We start from the raw sequence: 19,576 nt of genomic DNA on the forward strand, positions 1-19,576 counted from the left end.
TAGACTGGGAACACAAGGGTGAGCTTTTTCTGGCTCGGTGGGCCCATGATGCTTCAGGTCATCAGGGCAGAGATGCAACATACAAATGGGCTCGTGACCGAGGGGTGGACTTAACCATGGACACTATTGCACAGGTGATCCATGACTGTGAGACATGTGCTGCAATTAAGCAGGCAAAACGGTTGAAACCTTTGTGGTATGAGGGGAGGTGGTCAAAGTACAGATTTGGAGAGGCCTGGCAAATTGACTACATCACACTTCCTCAGAGCCGCCAGGGTAAGCGCTATGTGCTTACAATGGTGGAAACAAGTACAGGATGGTTGGAGACATATCCTGTGCCTCATGCCACAGCCAGGAATACTATTCTGGGTCTTGAGAAGAAAATTTTGTGGAGACATGGTACTCCAGAGAGAATTGAGTCAGACAATGGGACTCATTTCAAAAACAGTCTTGTCACTGACTGGGCTAAAGAGCATGGTATTGAATGGATCTACCATATCCCATACTATGCACAGGCCTCAGGGAAAGTTGAAAGGTACAATGGTCTGTTGAAGGCTACCCTAAAGGCAATGGGTGGTGGAACTTTCAAAAACTGGGATAAAAATTTGGCAAAGGCCACCTGGTTAGTTAATACCAGGGGATCCATCAATCGGGCTGGTCCTGCCCAGTCAGACCTTTTGCATACTACAGATGGGGATAAAGTCCCTGTGGTATGTGAAAGAAACCTGCTGGGTAAAAGTGTTTGGGTCTATCCTGCTTCAGGCAAAGGTAAACCTGTCAGGGGTATTGCTTTTGCTCAGGGACCTGGACATACCTGGTGTGTGATGATGGAGGATGGTGAAGTACAATATGTACCTCAAGGTAATCTGACTTTGGGAGAGAATCCTTAATTTGACAGCTGGTAAAGTATAGAGCCTGTATGTAATATATGGTATGGAATAAGGGGTGGAATGTCCTGGTTTGAGCCAGGATTAAGCCAATTTTTCTTTTCACTGATTTTTTTTCCTTCAGTAAGCTTTCTTGTAACTAGCAACTGTGTGTTCTGCTAGGCTGATAAGACAGTGGAATGTTTTTCTAACTACTGAGGTTTCAAGGTTACACCTTCACTCCGCCGGCTCAGACACTATGGGGAGATCTCTGACCCCCCCGTGGGAGGCTGAGTTAGACAGACAGCAAAATTGGCCAAAGATATTCCATTCCATATATCTACGTAAGCTCAGAGGAAGGACAGAGATCTTAGAAGACAGCTTCCTCCTTCTTCTCGCCCTCTCTTCCGTCCATGGCCGGCGTCCGGGGAGGACTCTGCTCATCCATCACCGCCGACCCTTAGGCTCGAGCTCTCCTGACCCTCATAACTCTCTGCTTTCTCCAGCAGCGGCTCCGGGATTTCTCGGGACTCTTGCCAGTTCAGGGGAGTGCTGTGGGAGTTGCTGGGGGTGGGGGGAGGCGAGAGGCTTTTGCCCATATCTGAATATATCTGTATATAATTGTATATATTTTCTTGTGTGATTCATTAGTGTTTTAATTAAAGCTGTGTAGTTTAGTTTTCAATCCAGCCAAGTCTCTCTCCTTTTCTCTCTCTCCTTCCCTGACTGGGTGGGGGGGGGAGGGGATCGAGAGCATTGTTGTCGGACCTGAGTCAAACGGTGACAGCTGCAGAAGAAACTTTGCAGGAAGTGTCTGTTCAGTTTTCAACCCGTCAGTAGATTCAGCAGAAGTGCAGCCCATTGCTACCTGAGGGATTCCTGCCATCAGAGCTGGAATCTTCAACATTCACCAATGACTTTCGAGCCTGGGCTAAAGGTTCAGCCCCACATTGGGCACCAATAATTGCTGTCATGGTTTGACTCAGGATGGGCATGGAAATGGCCTTTGTCTAGACAGTCTGCACCTGGAAGGACAGCTTTAGAAAGGGCCATTGTCTCATGACCACCAGGCAAAATTTCATGTTGAGGCTCTGGACTTGATTTCTTCCTTGTCCCTTCTTGGGGTAGCCAGGAGGTGTTGCACAGTTTTCCTACAGTTGGTGTTGCTCATCCTCCCACCCACTGCCCCCAAGAAGAGTCCTGACCCACAAGTGAGGGGTAGGATCTGCCTTCCTATTGCCTGGGGCTCAGAGTTTGGCCTCACTGCTTCATAGAATAAATAAAGACACTAAGAATTCTTAGCTTCAGAGCCACCTGCACAGGGACTTTGCCTCCCTGCAATCACAGCCTCCAATTACCTGCTCTAACGAGTCCCTGGGGAGGCTTTGTCAGCAATAGCCCTCAGTGGGGCCAATCACTGCTTCAAGGTACTTTCAGGTTTGCTTCTGGCTTCTTGAAACTATTCATTCATTCATCCATCTCTCAGCACCTGGGTTCGTGGACTCAGCACCAAATATACTGTGGGGCTCATTAAAATACAACAACCCTAACGAGCTGTGACTTTTCCTGTCATGATCTTCAGGTCCTCACAACTTGAACAGCTAATTGGAGTCTTTTCATTATGTAGTTAAGGAGGAATCTTTCATTATGTGCCTAATGAAAATGGCTTGGATTTCTTTATTTGAAAGGCTCTCTTTTGTGGCTTCTCAGCTTAGAGGAGAGATAAAGGCAACTCAATACAAGATGAGAAATGAAAAACTTACAATGAGATAAAGCCAAATAAATCATTAGTCAGACTTTTTCTAAAATTAATGTTAAACAAATGCAAGTACAACATAAAAATATTTTTTCTGCTTCACATCAGTTTCAGAGCTGTATTTTCCCTCATAACTGCTTTAAAAATATTTGAAACATTCTATTTTTCAGTGATATCTGTATTGTAGATATTTAGTGATGTTATACTTCATTCTGCTCTATTTCCTGATGTTGTATTTTTCTCTTACATGTTGTATAATTGCATTTGCTTAGCATACATTTTAAAACTCTTTTGTTATTAAATATCTTAAAACAGTATTTAAAATATAATAAATTGTTAAAAAAGACACCCTAGACCAATATCACTTGGAGGATGCTTCTATCAGCTCTTCTGTCAACTGAAAATAATCTAAAATACCCGTTGAAATAACCCCCATTTTTATGAGGTACTGTCTGAAATCTGCCTCCTGAACTACATGATGAAAATGCTCCCAAGGAGCTGTAAGGGTCTTGAAGACCTGAAGAGACAGGGAGACAAAAGGCTCGTTAGGGCTCTCTGCACTTTAATGACTCCCAGGGTGTGTTTGGTGCTGAGTCCATGATCCTCAGGTGCTGAGGGAAGACTGAACAAAGTGCTCAGGAAGCCAGAAGCAAAACTGAAAGTGCCTTGAAGCAGTGATTGGCCCCACTGAGGGCTATTGCTGACAAAGCCTCCCCAGGGACTCCTTACAGCAGGTAATTGGAGGCCACTGTCAAAGTAATTAAAAAAAACTGTAAAACAAACAAAAAAGCTTGTTAGTGCTTTGTAATACTTGCTTGTTAGGATGAGGATGATCTAGCTCGTTAGGGCTAATGACATGAACCTCAGATACTGAGAGAAGCCTGAACAAAAGGAAGGACCCTGAAGCACTCAGGGGTCCCCCTGAGCCTGACAAAGCCTCCCCAGGGCCTCGCTAGAGCAGATCATGGGAGGCCATGAGTGCAGGGAGGCAAAGGCCCTGGGCAGGTGCCTGTCCTGCTGAGAAACCCTTTGCTTTGTTGGATGGAGCAGAAAGGCCAAGCCCTGAGCCCAGGCCCTGGGAAGGCAGATCCTGTCCCTCTCACAGGGCTCAGGGCTCTTCCTGGGGGCAGTGGGGGCTGAGGGGGAGCAATGACAAGGGAAAGGAAATTCTGTGACACCTCCCAGCTTCCCCAGGAAGGGGCAAGGATGAAACAGAGCCCAGAGCCTCAAAATACAATTGCTGCTGGTGGGGCTTGGTGCCCAAGGCAGCTGTCATGGCCAAGAGGACAAAGCCCTCAGTTCTACTGAGCCCTTTGGCCCTGCCAGAGCCCTTGGCCATCTCTACTGCAGACTGTCTTTCAGTGTCTGTGCCTGCAGCAGCCTGGAGACATCCATCTGATTTTCTCATCTAGACCTCACCCTGGCATTTCTGCACCTTCACTGATGTCTTTCTGCTCTCCCTGCTTGTTCACTTAAACAGAGCCAGGGGCTGATCCAGAACCTTCTCCAGTTGACCTGTTGCACCACAAGGCTACACTTCAAGTGATACCTCTTTTTCTTCACCTCCAGTCTGAACCTTCCAAGCTGCACTTAGTGCAGCTTTTCTTCTCTTCCCACTACCAAGAAAAGCTGCATCATCTCTGGAACCTCCATTCAAGCAGTTCCAGGCTACTGCTGTAGTGCCATGAGCCTCCACTTCTCCTCGCTAAGAAGCCCAGGTCCCTCAGCCTGTTTGGGTTTGTGCTGAGACCAATGTTGGTAACACAGGGATGTCTGAGTTGCTGCCAAGCCGTGCTGACATGAAGCCAAGGACTTGCCCACCTTCTCACACTGCCCCTGTCCTGCCAGCTGCTGCTCTGCAAGGAGCTGGAGGAGGCAGAGCCAGGACAGCTGACCCAGAGTGGCCACTGGGATGTTCCATGTGATGTCATGTTAGTACTGAAGCTGGGGGGAGTTATCCAGGGGAGTGTGATGGCTGCTCAGGAACTCACTGAGCATCAGTCTGTGGGTGGGAGTGGTTGCATCACAATTTGTTTCCCTCCTGTTTTGTTTCTAATCTCTTTTCTTTTACAGTTTGGTTTTGGATTTTTTATTCTTTTTGGTCATACAAATGTATTTCATTTTTAATATTAGGATAATATTAGTATATTTAATATTTATTTAATATTAGGATATTTTGTTTGAATCATTAAGAAATTCTCAACTCAACCCCCAGAAGATCTTTCCTTTTTCCCCCAGTTCTCCTTCCTGTCCCACTGGGAGGAGGCCACGTGAGCGAGGGGCTGTGTCTTGCTGAGTTGCTGGCTGGGGTTAAACCTGAACAGTCCTTTTGATTTGTGGTGCCCAACGTGGGGCTGGAAGGGTTCAGATAAGGACAGCTGTGATCAGAGCATGGTAAAACGAAGCAGTTATAATTGTTCATTGTACTGGTTTCACAGTCACTGGGCACCGTGTTGGTTGCTTTGCTCTCTGAGCTGTTATGAGAGCTGTGGGATGTCACACCTTCCATGCTTCTGGAGGTGCTGGTGGTCACCTCTGGAGCCTGGCTCAAGGGCATCACTGGGCTGGGCTGTGTGACCCTGATGGTGAGACTGACCTGGGATCCAGAGTCAGCACTGCTGTCACCTCTGTCCTTCAGCTGCAACCTCCTGGAGACTGTTAACAATGATGTTGCCTTTCGTGAAAGGCGTGACGACCTGGTTCAAGAACGGCACGGCGGCCAACCCCAGGCCGCTCGGTCCATCAGCTCACAGACACCAATGTGGTGGATGGCAAATGGCGTTTATTAGTGTTTACCGCGGTGTTTATATGAGTTAGGTCTGTGGTGTCACTTCCGTCTGCTTACATCGTGAACTAAGTGCTATTGGCTATTAGGAGAGGGGCCTTATCTTTCCGTACAGCGCGAAATCTTCCGGCCGCCGGACCCTAACTACCCACACACCCATTATGACGTCACCCACTATGACGTCACGGATTATGACGACATCCATTATGACATCACCCAGTATGACATCACCAGTTATTATGTCATCCATTATGACGTCATCCATTATGACATCATCCATTATGACGTCATCCATTATGACATCATCCATTATGACATCACCCATTATGACATCATCCATTATGACATCACCCATTATGATGACACCCATTATGATATCATCCATTATGACGTCACCCATTAAGACGTCACCCATTATGATATCACCAAGTATGACGTCACTGATTATGACAACATCTATTATGACATCTTCCATTATGACATCATCCATTATGATGTCATCTACTATGTCATCACCAACTATTACATCACCCCTGATGACATCACCAACTATGACGTAACCCATTATGACATCACCAACTCTGACGTCAACCATTATGACGTCACCCATTATGACGTCACTAACGATGACCTCACCCATTATGACATCACCCATTGTCACGTCACCCATTATGACATCATCCATTATAACGACATCCATTATGATATCACCAAGTATTATGTCATCCATTATGATGTAACCCATTATGACGTCATCCATTATGCTGTCATCCATTATGACATAACCTATTATGAAGTCACCCATTATGATGTCACCAAGTATGACGTCACCCATTATGAGTCACCAACTATGACCTTACCCATTACGACACCACCCATTGTGACGTCATCCATTGTGATGGTACCCATTATGATGTCACCCATTATGACATCATCAATTATGATGACATCCATTATGACATCACCCGTTATAACATCACCCATTATGACATCATTTATTATGACAATTTTCGTTGACATCACCCATTATGATGTCACTCATTATGACATCACCCATTATGACATCATCCATTTTGAAGTCACACATTATGACGTCATCAATTATGATGACATCCATTATGACATCACCCATTATGACACCACCAGTTATTATGTCGTCCATTATGACATCATCCATTATGACAGCATCCATTATGATGTCACAAATTACGATACCTTCAATTATGATGTCATCCATTATGATGTCTTCCATTATGACATCACCAATTATGATGATACCCATTATGATATCTTCCATTATGATGTCATCCATTATGTCATCCATCATGACTTCACCTATTATGTCATCACCCATTATGATTACACCAAGTATGACGTCACCCATTATGACATCATCTATTATGACATCAATCATTATGACTACATCCATTATGACATCACACATCATGACACCACCAATTATGATGTCACCCATTATGATGTCACCCATTATGTCATCACCAAGTATGACATCACCCATTATGACACCACCAGTAATTATGTCGTCCATTATGACGTCACTCATGATGACATCACCCCTTATGATGTCACCCATTATGACATCATGCATTATGTCATCACACGTATGATATAACCCATTATGACATCACCCATTATGACGTCACCAGTTACGATATCATCCATTATGTCATCACGAACTATGACATCACCCTTGATGACATCACCAACCATGACGACACCCATTATGACATCACCAACTGTGACGGCAACCATTATGATGTCACCCATTATGACATCACCAACTATGACCTCACCCATTATGATGTCACCCATTATGACATCATCCATTATGACAACATCCATTATGACGGCATCCATTATGACGCCACCAATTATGATAACTTCAATTATGATGTCATCCATTATGATGTCTTCCATTACGTCATCACCAACTATGACGTCACCCTTTATGACATCATCCATTATGATGTCATCTACTATGTCATCACCAACTATTACATCACCCCTGATGACATCACCAACTATGACGTCACCCATTATGACATCACCAACTCTGACGTCAACCATTATGACGTCAGGCATTATGACGTCATCAACTATGACCTCACCCATTATGACATCCCCCATTGTGACATCACCCCTTATGACATCATCCATTATAACGTTACCTATTATGACATCATCCATTATGACTTCATCAATTATGATACCTTCAATTATGATGTCATCCATTATGATGTCTTCCATTATGACATCACCAACTATGACGTCACCCTTTATGACATCATCCATTATGATGTCACCCATTATGACATCACCAATTATGACGACACCCATTATGATATCATCCATTATGATGTCATCCATTATGATGTCATCCATTATGACACCTATTATGACGTCACCCATTATGACGTCACCAAGCATGACATCACCCATTATGACATCATTTATTATGACATCTTCCATTATGACATTACCCATTTTGACGTCATTCATTATGACATCATTGATTATGACGTCACAAACTATGATGTCACCCTTTATGACGTCACCGACTATGACGTCACCAATCACGACATCATCCATTATGACGTCACCAATTATTACGTCGTCCATTATGACATCATCCATTATGGCATCACCCATTCTGATGTCACCCATTATGTTGTCATTCATTAAGACATCACCAATTATGACATAATCCATTATGACATCACCCATTATGACACCAATTATGATGTCACCCATTATGATGTCGTCCATTATGACGTCACCCGTTATGAAGTCACTGATGGAAGGGAACTTGTCCATTTCAATCAGCTGGGATCCATGATCTTATTGCTGTTGGATCTTTTAGCCTCTTTGGCTCTCCATTCATCAATCAGATCCTAAGGGAAAGAGCATGAAAGGGCAGGTTAAAACACACGATCCACACTGGAGAATTATCCAAGGTACAACAGCACACAGCCAAGTCCACAAGCCTGAAGGTGACCAGCCTCCTAACTGCTCAACATGACAAAAATAACTTTTCCTCTGCAGAGCTTTCTCCAGGCCCTTCCAATCCCACTGATCAGCTGCTTTTAGCAACCAAGTGAAGTCTCAGGGAGGGAAGAACAAAAGAGAGGTGCCATACTTGGGGACTTATAAACCACTTCTCTCATGTCTAAACAGGGTACAAACAGGACTCATTCAAGATTCCATTGATTCAGTTCACTTCTATGTCAACCATTTGCCCAATAAAGGGCAGGCATGAGGAGGAGCACAATGGGAATATTGATCCATGTCCCCTAAAAAGCCACTTACACCGAGCAAAGTTATTCCACACGTGAGAAAAGGAAAGTCAGTGCACCATATTCTTCACTACTGAAGACTCACCTTGGATGTTCACATCATATTTGATCAGTTACTGCATTTGAAAACTACAGTGTTCCCCCTCGGCTAGAACCAAAAGACTGGAAAGTCCAGCACAACACAAAGGAAATACTGATGTCAATGAGTTCATCTGAATTAAACAGCTAAATACAAGGAAACAAAAAAAATATGCAGAAATAGCCACCACAAATCTTACCTGTCTTTTCAGGACCAGGTGTTTTCCCTTCCAGTACTTGAGCATCTGAAGTGCCTGCAAGGTGCTAACAATGTCAACAGGATGCACTGCAGTCTCCTGGCTGATTTCTGCAAACCAGCAGCACTTTATGTTAGAACAGACACAGATTCCCCTGCAATAGCCTGTAATTGTTAGTTGTCACCTCCAACTTTCAGGCAACTCCTTTGGAAGGGATGCACACAAAATGCCCTGCACATGCTGAGGAGGTACCTGCTCTGGCTGTCTGACTTGCAGCCTTTCACCCTTCAGAACTACCCTGACATGTCTGGGAGATGCTGCACACTCCTTGGTGCCATCATCATAGAAATACTATTAAAGAAGTTCAAATAGTCTCAACGTTTTCCCACAGCATCAGAAAGCCTCTCAGTGGAGCCATTTTCCTATTTAAAATTCAAGTTTTAATTAGAAAATTAAATTATTCTAATCTACAGAGGGATAAAGTCCTTTCTGAATATTTTAAATGTATTTTTTTAAAGAATAAGCCATTATCTAGTTTTAAACTCTTCAAGCTGACTTATCTTTAGTGGTGGCAGGACTGGAAAGCAGCCATACCCAATTATAGGAATATTCCTCCAGCTCTGCTGCTACACAAACATCTCCATGAGTGAAGCATGACCTGCCCCATCTTTAAGGAAGATGAATGAATGAGATGCAGGGGGATGTTCCTGAACCCACTCACTGCAAACCTTTTCCCTGGGAAGCATACCTTTGATAGAAATCTCTTTTCCTTGGAAATTATGCAGGTAACGAAGAAGAACTTCCTTCCAGTAGCTCCTGTAGCTGATGAGCCCTAAATCAGACAGAGGACGTTCTGGAGAGCCAACTTTTTCTTCTACTTTAGAAAGCAAATAGCCTGCAAAGGAAAAAAAAAACCCAACATTTATCCTTCCTAAACTACTCTCTCCTGACTGCTACCCTCTTTAGCACACAGAGAAAGCAGCTAGAATGAAGCCTGCTCAGCCACAACCGTAGATATATTAGATTTATCATGCCTCCAGGATTTCTCTCTCCATACTTACTGAAGTCAATGAGCATCTTGCCATAACCTTGCCTCATGTACTGGGGCATTGTCAGGATACAAGAAACATTGTAGCTGAGAAAAGAATTCTTCTGGTAAAAACAAGGAGAGAGAGAGGAGAGATTAACAGGTCTTGATCTGTACAAACAATGGGGATATCATCACCCCAGCAGACTGAACAAGCCTGTGCAACTGATACAATACAAGGTGAAAGGAGCAACAGCAGAAAAACCTGCCTAACAACAAGTCACACAATCATCCTTCAGCTACCAACCTGGCTTAGTGTCTTGCTTGATTAGCCATTACATTGGGTGTTTGGTGCACAACTTTAAGCCTAGGATAGCTGGCCATGGAGTTGTGCCTGGGTGTGTATGGATGTTCAACTAACCTTGGAGAAATAACCTATCAGGTGACAGCCAGTGTTGTCAGCTTCTGTCATGACATAGAAGAGGAAGGGTTCAACATCATAATACAGTGTTTTATGGTCCAAGAAAAGTTTTGCCAGCAGACACAGGTTTTGACAGTAGATCTAGAAGCAGAAGGAGAGTAGAATACATCTGTTTATTACAGTGGGACACCCCAAGAGTGGACAAAACCATGGCAAATGACAAGAAAATTCTGAATTATCTGAGAAATGAGGTACAGTCTTTCACACAAAGCAGCTAGGCCAGGAAACAATTCCATTTGTGATGAAACTTGATAAGCCCAGCTTCCTTAAGGGTGGGAATTGACGTCTGTGATATCAATCTCTTAACTCCCCAGATACCACATCTGTGGTATCTGATACCACTCGGTGAAGGAAGCAGAAGGTTGGATCTCTGCTTGCTTGCACTGTACTGTGTTAATCCTCTGCTTCAAGGTTATCTCTGGTCACTTGAAAAGCCTCCTCCCAGCTTCCCGCAGTGCAAAATTTAGCATTTGCATTTGTTTCTTTGTTCCTTCCTCTGAAGCCTCCCAAGAGCAGACACAACCAGAGGCAGGACACACAGGGTGCTGCTGCCCAGCACTGAATGTGCAGCTGCAGATCCATGTTCTGCCCTTCAACTCAGGGCTAAGGAGGTCACCCTCACCAACAGGAGGCTGGTTCACACACTAACCCCGAGCTGTCCAAGTATCCACAGGGAATGGGAGGTGGGCAGCACAACCCACTGAGGCTGAGCACAGAAATCTTCCCCCTACCCTGCAGTACAGGATCTTGACACACATGTCCAAGCACTGTATGAGCCAAGAGGTGGAACTGCTGGAGCACAACGTGGCTGAGGAATAACCACAAGGAAAACACAGACAAAACTGCAAGTGTGGACAGATCAGACTCTAGTCTTTCTACAACTAGAGGGAGAAAGGGCCACTTGTGTCCTGCTTCTCTACAGGAAAGGAGTGCCCAGCACATCTGAAAGCCACTCCAGACTGGCCTGAGGATGGCAGTTCCTTACCTTGTTCTTCTGCCCATCCACTTCAAACACTGAGATGGAGCCTTTCCGGTAGATTTCATCACCCGGTGGGTGTTTCCAAACACATTTTGCCTATGACAGGAAAACAACGACAGGGGGACGGCGTTTTCAGGGTGGAAAAAATTTACCAGCTCCTGGATATACCAGGAAACACACGGGTCTCCTAAAGCGGAGATAACACCAGGAATGTTTTCAGTGGAGATGCTGATAGCAGGTGTAAGGCAGGGGGATCAGCTCTGCCCCAGCCCTCACCATGTGCCTGCGAAGTATTGTCTGGCTCTTCCTGTACTTGAGGCAGAATTCACACATGTAGAGACGGCCCAGGCAAGCATACTCCTCTGGGTAGGGGGAGTGGTAGCAATGGAAGCTCCTTGCCACTTCAAGCTTATTTCCTAATTTGCAGGAAGAGGATACAGCCTAATGCTCTGCCTCAGATATCCCAGATGCAATTGTTACTGGTAAGCATCAAAGTGCCTTTTGGTTCATCTCTGGAGGTGGAAGGTGGCTTTGCAAAGCACCTACAGAAGCCTCAGCCTCCACTCCACAGTCACTGGCTACTGTCAGGATGGGTTCTGTTGCCAACACTCCTTAGCCATCCTTTCAGCAGGTGAGGCTGTCTTTTCTTTCACTGAAAATAAACACCTGCTAAATGGGACTGTTACTAATTATTCCTCCATTCTCACTGCAAAAGCTTCACTCCAGCTGTGTGCTTTCAGCACTCCAATGTTACCCCTACAGCAGCTTTGCTGACTTGGCTGGGCTGGAGCTGCCCTTCTTGCAAACTCTGATTCTACCTGAACAACAACACCCAGGAAGCCTTCACATTCCTAACAAAGACCTTTGCTATCAGGTATAATAGGAGTCAGAAGTCTCACCACGTCCTCAGATGCCCGTGCTTGTGCTCTCCGGAAAAGCTTCAAGTCATACTCACTGGTCAGGTTTTCAAGGAGAGGTTCCCTAGTGTTGCCATAGGTTTGTCTGTGCTCCTGGAGCAATAAAATAACAGGAGATTTTGCTGCCACGATGCTACCAAGCTGTTGGATCTTGCAGCTTTTTTTAGCTGAGAATGTTATAGGATGGCTGGGAAAGCCAAACTCCTGCTTAGTTGTCTCATTCCAGACAGGAGGGCATTCAAAGAATTGAAACAAGAGCTAATGAGGGCACCAGCTTTGGGTGTGCCAGACATAACCAAGCCCTTCTGGCTGTTCTCATATGAAAAGCAAGGGGTGGCTTTGGGAATTCTAGCCCAGAAGCTGGGTCCCTATAAGCGAGCAGTAGCATACATCTCCAAACAACTGGATACAATTAGTAAAGGATGGCCAGGATGCCTTCGGGCAGTGGCTGCAGTTGTTCTGAATATTCAAGAAGCCTGGAAGTTCACTTTGGGACAAAAGATGGTTGTGCATACTTCCCATGCAGTAACCTCTGTTCTGGGACAAAAAGGGGGGGTATTTGCTCTCACCATCAAGGTTCCTGAAGTACCAAGCAGTCCTAATGGAACAAGATGATGTTGAAATTACTACATCTGCCATCATTAATCCTGCTTCTTTTCTGAGTGATAAGCAGGAAATGGAAGCCATCACACATGACTGCATAGAGACTATAGAGACAGTGTATGCAAGCAGATCTGACTTGAAGGAGGAACCACTGGAGGAACTGAATACACTTGGTACACCGACGGGAGCAGTTTTGTAAAAGATGAGTCCGCATGGCAGGATATGCTGTAACCACCAGGGATCGAGTGGTGGAAGCAAAGTCCCTCCCTAAGGATACATCTGCACAGCGAGCTGAAATAATTGCTCTAGTGAGAGCACTGGAGCTTGCTAAAGGTCTAAGAGTGAATATCTGGACAGATTCAAGACACAACTTTGGTGTAGTTCACACTCACGGAGCTATTTGGAAGGAATAAGGAATTTTGACAGCCCTAGGAAAACACATCAAGCATGCTGACATGATTCTGAGACTTTTGGAGGCTGTACAATTGCCTTCAGCCGTTGCTATTATGCACTGCAAAGGACACCAGAAAGGTAACACTGCCCAGGAGGTGGGAAATAAATTGGCAGACTATGAAAAAAAAAAAGGGCGGCGGAACAAGGTGAGGTATTAAGTCTGATTCCTGAGAAAACTTTGACACTACCTGATTCAGTTAATTATGATGAAAGGGATCTTAAATTAATCAAAGATGTGGAAGCAGAGATTGAATCAACAGGTTGGGCAAAATTGAGAGATAACAGAATAGTGGTTCCTTTCAGGGTGTTATGGAAACTGGTAAAAACAGAGCATGACAAGACACACTGGGGAACTGGAGCTTTGTACAATTCTCTCACAAAACAAATAGTAGCTAGGAATCAGTTTCAAACTGTGAAGAGTATGGTTGATAGATGTGAAATCTGTTTAAAAAAAATAATAATAAACAAAAAATCCAAAGGTGGAGAATCAAATAAAATTTGGAAGTATTGATAAAGGGAATGTTCCAGGCCAAAACTGGCAGATTTTTCAGAATTCCCTAGAAAGGGCAGGGATATTCAGGCCATTTCAGGATGGCCTGAAGCCTTCCCCTGTAGAATCAACAAGGCCTGAGAAGTCACAAAAATTTTATTGAAAGAAATTATTCCTAGGTTTGGAGTGCCAGAGGTGATCTCCTCTGATAGGGCAACACACATTGTGTCACAAGTGGTTCAGCAAGTTAGTAAATTCTTAGAAATTAATTGGAAATTGTACACAGCTTACCACCTGCAAACAAGTGGGCAAGTGGAAAAGGCTAATCATTTGATAAATACATTTAGGGTGGGATCAAGCCCTCCCTATTGAACTAACAATCAGTAGTTTAAGAATATGGAATGACTACCCTGTTTGTAGGGTGTCTCAGGAATATAACCCATTTAACCTGGCACGGACAAACATACTTATTTTTGCATATACAGAGGAAAAGCTGGCAATGTTTTGGCACTATGAAAGCTTGAACGTAAGTCATGCAAGCTTATCTTGGGGGAAATTAAATGAGATATTGAACCAGTCTCAAGAACTTCGAGAGCATTTAAGGAAGCAGAATAAAACCTTGGCTGAGTCTATCATTAAAACAGTAATAGCCAAAGACAAACTTATTGGTCTGTCTAGTCAAATTGAATCTGAAACTGCCCATCATAGGTGGGATATCTTGTCAGCATAATCATTCTCTGCAGAAAGAAGCTGGGATGTTTTAATTCACCCACTTTTGATACTATTGGTGTTTGTGATTATACTGACAGTCATTAATTGCCTTTTATGGTATAAGCTAAAGAAACTGACTTTAAGAATTTGGGCCTTGCCTAAAGTAATGAAATATAATGATCTAGAATCTTTGTAAAGGAATTTACAAAGTTTAAAGAAAAGGAGGGATTGATACATCATAGAATATTTGTTAGTAAATTCAATAGAAATATAGCCTCATAAAAGTTTACTAAAGTAATGAATTTGCTATACTAAGGGTTGCTTTTAAAACAAGGTGCTTTGTGAAACTATCAGTCAACTATGCCAAGCATCCTGGAGGTTGTGATAACATCAAGTCTTCTAAGACCCTGGCAGCCTACAGACACACTGATGTGGATTCTGACCCACCTGGGCAATCTACCAGCAGGAGACTGGAGACAGGACCAGGACAGAGACAGGACAAAGACGACAAAGGACTAGAATCAACAAAGACCCCCACAGGAGACCCTCGAGCAGGCATAATTACAAAGATAGCCAATTCCAGGAAATAAAATGACTATGTAAAAGAATTCTGGGGACTCACTGACATGGAACTGAATATGCATGTTTTTGGTGTATATTAGTCAGGGTGTTTCACTGACTCCTTGGAGCACTCATGGTGGAGGATCCCCAGTGCTGCCCAGCGCTGCAATAAAGAATGCCTGCTCAATAACAGCTTGGTTGTTGTTATTGGGTCTTGATCTCGGAATCCTTACCCAGCCGCACCAGCCTCCCACTGCGGTGAGGAGTGTTAGAAAGCAGGGGGTTTGGAAGCTCTGAATTTTTGTTTCAACGTCACCAACTATGATGTCACCAACTATGATGTCACCCACTATGACGTCATCCAGCACCGGGTGACACTGCCCGTGGGGCACTCGCTGGGACCCACAGCCCCTTCCAGCCACTCCAACGTGTCCTGTTTGCCCCTGGCAGCCTTCAGGATTTCCCTGCCTGTGATCTCTGGCTGGTGCAGGTTCAAGCTCGCCTTGCAGACCTGGAAGGAGAGCACAGGAACGATGGCAAAGGCAGCCTGGCTCCCACCACCAGATGCCTGCTGGGGACCTGCCAGCAGTGGCTGCTGGGGCAGGGATGCAGGAGATGATGGGGCTGCAGCTCTGCAGAGCAGCAGCTGACTCCAGGCAGAGGGAGGCTCCATCACCCTGCCCTGCCCCCACCCGTGTCCTCCTTGGCACCCACCTGCTTGGATCTGACATGGAGCTGCACAGACTGCACCAGGGAGAAATGCCACTTCTCACCCTGCTGCTGAAGCTGCCTCTCCTCCAGGATGTCCTGCTGCTGGAGCAGGGTGGCTCTGCTGGGCTGCTCCAGGCTCTGCTCTCTGCAGGCCCCACGGCTCCTCTGCTGCACCTCCAGCTGCACCAGCTGGACAGGCAGATGTTCCCCAGCAGCTCCAGGACCCACCCGCTGCTCTGGGATGCTGGGCTGGCCCATGGTGCATGTCAACTGGTGCTCTGCCCCTGCTCCCCGGCCTCCTGGCCCTGCCTCCCTGCCCAGGGCAGCTGGCACGGGGGCCCTGTGGGCAGCTCTTGTGGCCCGAGGAGCACGGGGGGCAGCGGGCAGGGGCCGAGCCCCAGGGGCCCATCCACCCTCGGCTGCCCTGGCCGAGCTGCCCGCCCGGTCCCGCGGTGCCACCGGCTGCTGGACGGGTCCCCAGCGCCCGCTGACAACCCTGCCAATGGCCTCCTGGGCTGGGGCCCAGGCTGTGTCCTGCCCGGCTGGGGCAGAGGCTGCAGGGCTGGACAGGACAGGTCTCCAGCTCTGGGCCCTGGGGCGTCTGCCCCGCTCAGCCCAGATGCCCCCAGCAGACGGGACGGGCTGTCGGTCGCTGCTGGACGTGCCCCTGGCAGGGGGTGCAGGGGGCAGAGGGGGCAGCCTGGGGCAGGTGGGGGCAGCTCTGGGGCGCCCAGCTGCAGGTGCCTGCCCAGGGGCTGCTGCCTTGCTGAGGAGCAGTGGCAGGGATGGCTGATGGGCCATCCCCTCCTGCAGGGCCAGCCTGCCCGGCTGCAAGAGGAGCCGAGGAGAGAGGCCGTGGGAGCGGGACCTCTGTGCCCGCAGCCCCCGTGTCCCCGCTGGGACGGCTCCTGTGCCCGGGCTCCCCTCTCCTCCTGCCCTGCTCCTCTTCTGCCGCCTCTGCTGCAGGCCTGGCAGCTCTTTGCTGAGCTGAGAACGGGCCTGCTCCTTCTCCATGGACATCTTGGCTGTCCTCTGCTGGAGACGTGCCACGGGTGTCCAGGGGAGCTGCTGCCTCCTGAGGGAGATGCTCTCCTGGCAGTGGGCACCCCACGGCTTGGCTTCCTTACATACCCCCTGGTCCCCATGCAGACCCATCACAGCGGTGTCCGGGCAACAGGCCCTGCATCACAGAGGCCTGGGGGTGGCTGTGGAGACGCCCACCCCTCACCTGCTGGGACCAGCTGGACCCACCTGCACGGCCCTCAGGTTCCCCAGCAGCAGGGAAGGCGCCCGGCGCGGCCAGGAGCTGCTCCCCTTCCTGCACACAGCGACCTCCTGCCCTTGGGGCGGGAAACCCGCACCTGGAAAAGGGCTCCACAGGAGCAGCTCCTCCTCCTCCCAGCAAGCAGCTCCTCCTCCTCCCAGCAAGCAGGAATCCAGCCGAGTTAGAGACTTCAGGGCTAAACTGGCCAAACCCAGATGGTGCTGAAGAGTAGAACCTGTTCCTGCTGGTCACAAGTGCTGTGTTGAACTGGGCTGTGTCTCCCGCAGAGCCCAAGCAGCAGGATTCACTGGTACATCAGCCAGCCTGTCAGCATGAGGAACAACAGGACCCAGCTCAGCACAGACCACGAGCCTTCCTCCCAGAGACCCCTGCCCACGGCCCCGAGAGGCAGTGCACATGGGGAGGGGTGTAGCTTGATGTTAATGACTGCGGGGAAATGATTTAAATATCATCATGAATTCAGGGAATCACTCTGTATAATCCCGCCCCCCTCTCAGACAAGAAACACACGTGTATGTTTAAGTGCACAAACATGTGTTGCCCTTCCCTGCTGTGCTGTGTTTGCAGGACTAATCCCCAGCACTGCAATAAAGAACCCGCTTTAGAGCTGCTCAGGGCTAGAGAGTCTCTTCCCTCGCGTCACCAGGACCCCTCACAGCCCCCCCAGGGACCCCTCAGGAACCCCCAGGGCCCATTTAGAGCCCCCAAGAACTCTCAAGGACCCACCCAGAACGCCCCGCAACATCTCAGAGGACCCTGCAACTCCAGAACTCCCCGGGACCCCTTAGAGCCACTGGAACCCCTCAGAGACCCCTCGGGCCCCTCCAACCATCCCCCCATCATTTGAGGGTGACACTGCAACCCCCCACCATGGGGGACCCCCCACCTCATCTGTGGGTGCCCCGTGGAGAGCTCTGAGGGGTGAGTGAGGGGCAGGATCTCCCTTCCCAGGGGCTGGGGGTCAGGGCTGGCACCTCAGAGGTTCTTGTGATGAGCCTCAAATGTCCTAACAAGCTGCTCATCTTTTTGTGCTTTCCTTCAAGTCCTCAAGCTCACTGGAGCTGTTCCCCAGTGCAGTGAAGGAGGAAGATTTCAAAGTGCACTTAATAAAAGAGATCCGTGGGGGGGCTTCCCGGGAACCGGGGCGACCCCTCCCAGCAGCAGCAGCTGCGGCAAGCACGGCTCCAGTCCCGAAGCAGATGACAAACGCAGGCTGGGCAAGCTCCTACTTTGGTCTGGTTTGGTTCAGGCTGGGCAGGCAGGGTCCCCGGGGAGCGGGCACAGGTGCCCCCCTTTCCGCTTCTCCGGGCAGCGGTCGCGGGGCAGCCCCCCCTTCCCTCTCGGCTCCTCCGGACAGCGGGGCTGGCGTTCCAGGGGCTTCTGCTGCTGCAGCAGGGTCTGCTGCAGGTTCCCATGCTTCTGCTGCTGCAGGGTCTGCAGCAGGGTCTGCTGCAGGTTCCCATGGCTTCTGCTGCTGCAGCAGGGTCTGCTGCAGGTTCCCATGGCTTCTGCTGCTGCAGCAGGGTCTGCTGCAGGTTCCCATGGCTTCTGCTGCTGCAGCAGGGTCTCCTGCAGGTTCCCATGGCTTCTGCTGCTGCAGCAGGGTCTGCTGCAGGTTCCCATGGCTTCTGCTGCTGCAGCAGGGTCTGCTGCAGGTTCCCATGGCTTCTGCTGCTGCAGCAGGGTCTCCTCCTGGGCAGGCAGAGAGCACCGGCCTGCAGATCTTGCCCTCTTTTATAGATCAGAAATCACTCTTCGAGAAAGTACCTCTGTTCAAATGAGCCAATTAGCACTGGCCAGGTACGTGCTCTGTCAAAGGCATCTTCAACCTATTGTCCCTTCTTCTGCCAGTTATCAGAACCCTTGTGTTCTATTCTTGCTGTGGAGTTATCTGCTAGAGCAAGGGGCCTGTTCCAGTCTGTCCTGGGATAAATCAGCAAAAAGACACCACTCGTGATTTGCTGGCTTGAAAGGCATTTTGTTTAGTCTGATGTGGGGGAGAGAAGATGGACCGTTCCCCACCATATGTCCTTTGGAAAAAGAGGCAGGCCACTCAGGGTGAATATAAGGATGTTCTGAGGCTATGCAGGGAGAAAATCAGAAGGGCCAAATCCCAATTTGAAATCAACGTGGCTGCAGCTGTCAAAGCTGAAAAGAAACACTTCTATAAATCTATCAACAAAAGGAGGGGTAAGGAGAACCTCTATCCCTTATTAGATGCAGCTGGAAACATAGTGACCAGGGAGGAGGAGAAGGCTGAGGTGCTTCATGCCTTCTTTGCCTCAGTCTTTAGCAGCAGGACCAGTTGCTCACTGGGTACGCAGCCCCCTGAGCTGGAAGGCAGGGATGGGGAGCAGAATGG

At 47.8% G+C, this 19,576-nt stretch overlaps 2 protein-coding genes across 2 annotated transcripts in view; one reads left to right on the top strand and one right to left on the bottom strand.

Moving 5' to 3' along the window:
• Positions 1–8,208: 8,208 nt before the first annotated feature.
• LOC127396210 (histone acetyltransferase KAT7-like) lies at positions 8,209–16,187 on the bottom strand. The gene is given in 10 exon segments (XM_051643831.1): positions 8,209–8,319; positions 9,000–9,106; positions 9,745–9,891; positions 10,058–10,148; positions 10,445–10,585; positions 11,490–11,579; positions 11,760–11,899; positions 12,346–12,493; positions 15,625–15,729; positions 16,158–16,187. Coding segments are annotated over 10 exon segments (1,110 nt in total).
• A 3,033-nt stretch (positions 16,188–19,220) lies between these two features.
• The window catches only part of LOC127396211 (histone acetyltransferase KAT7-like), a 13,015-nt gene continuing 12,659 nt past the window's right edge, over positions 19,221–19,576 (top strand). The window contains 1 exon segment of the mRNA XM_051643832.1: positions 19,221–19,404. Within this exon segment, the coding sequence (XP_051499792.1) occupies positions 19,221–19,404 (184 nt within the window).

This window comes from Apus apus, unplaced genomic scaffold (genome assembly GCF_020740795.1).
Source record: "Apus apus isolate bApuApu2 unplaced genomic scaffold, bApuApu2.pri.cur manual_scaffold_34_ctg1, whole genome shotgun sequence".
Taxonomy (NCBI): domain Eukaryota; kingdom Metazoa; phylum Chordata; class Aves; order Apodiformes; family Apodidae; genus Apus; species Apus apus.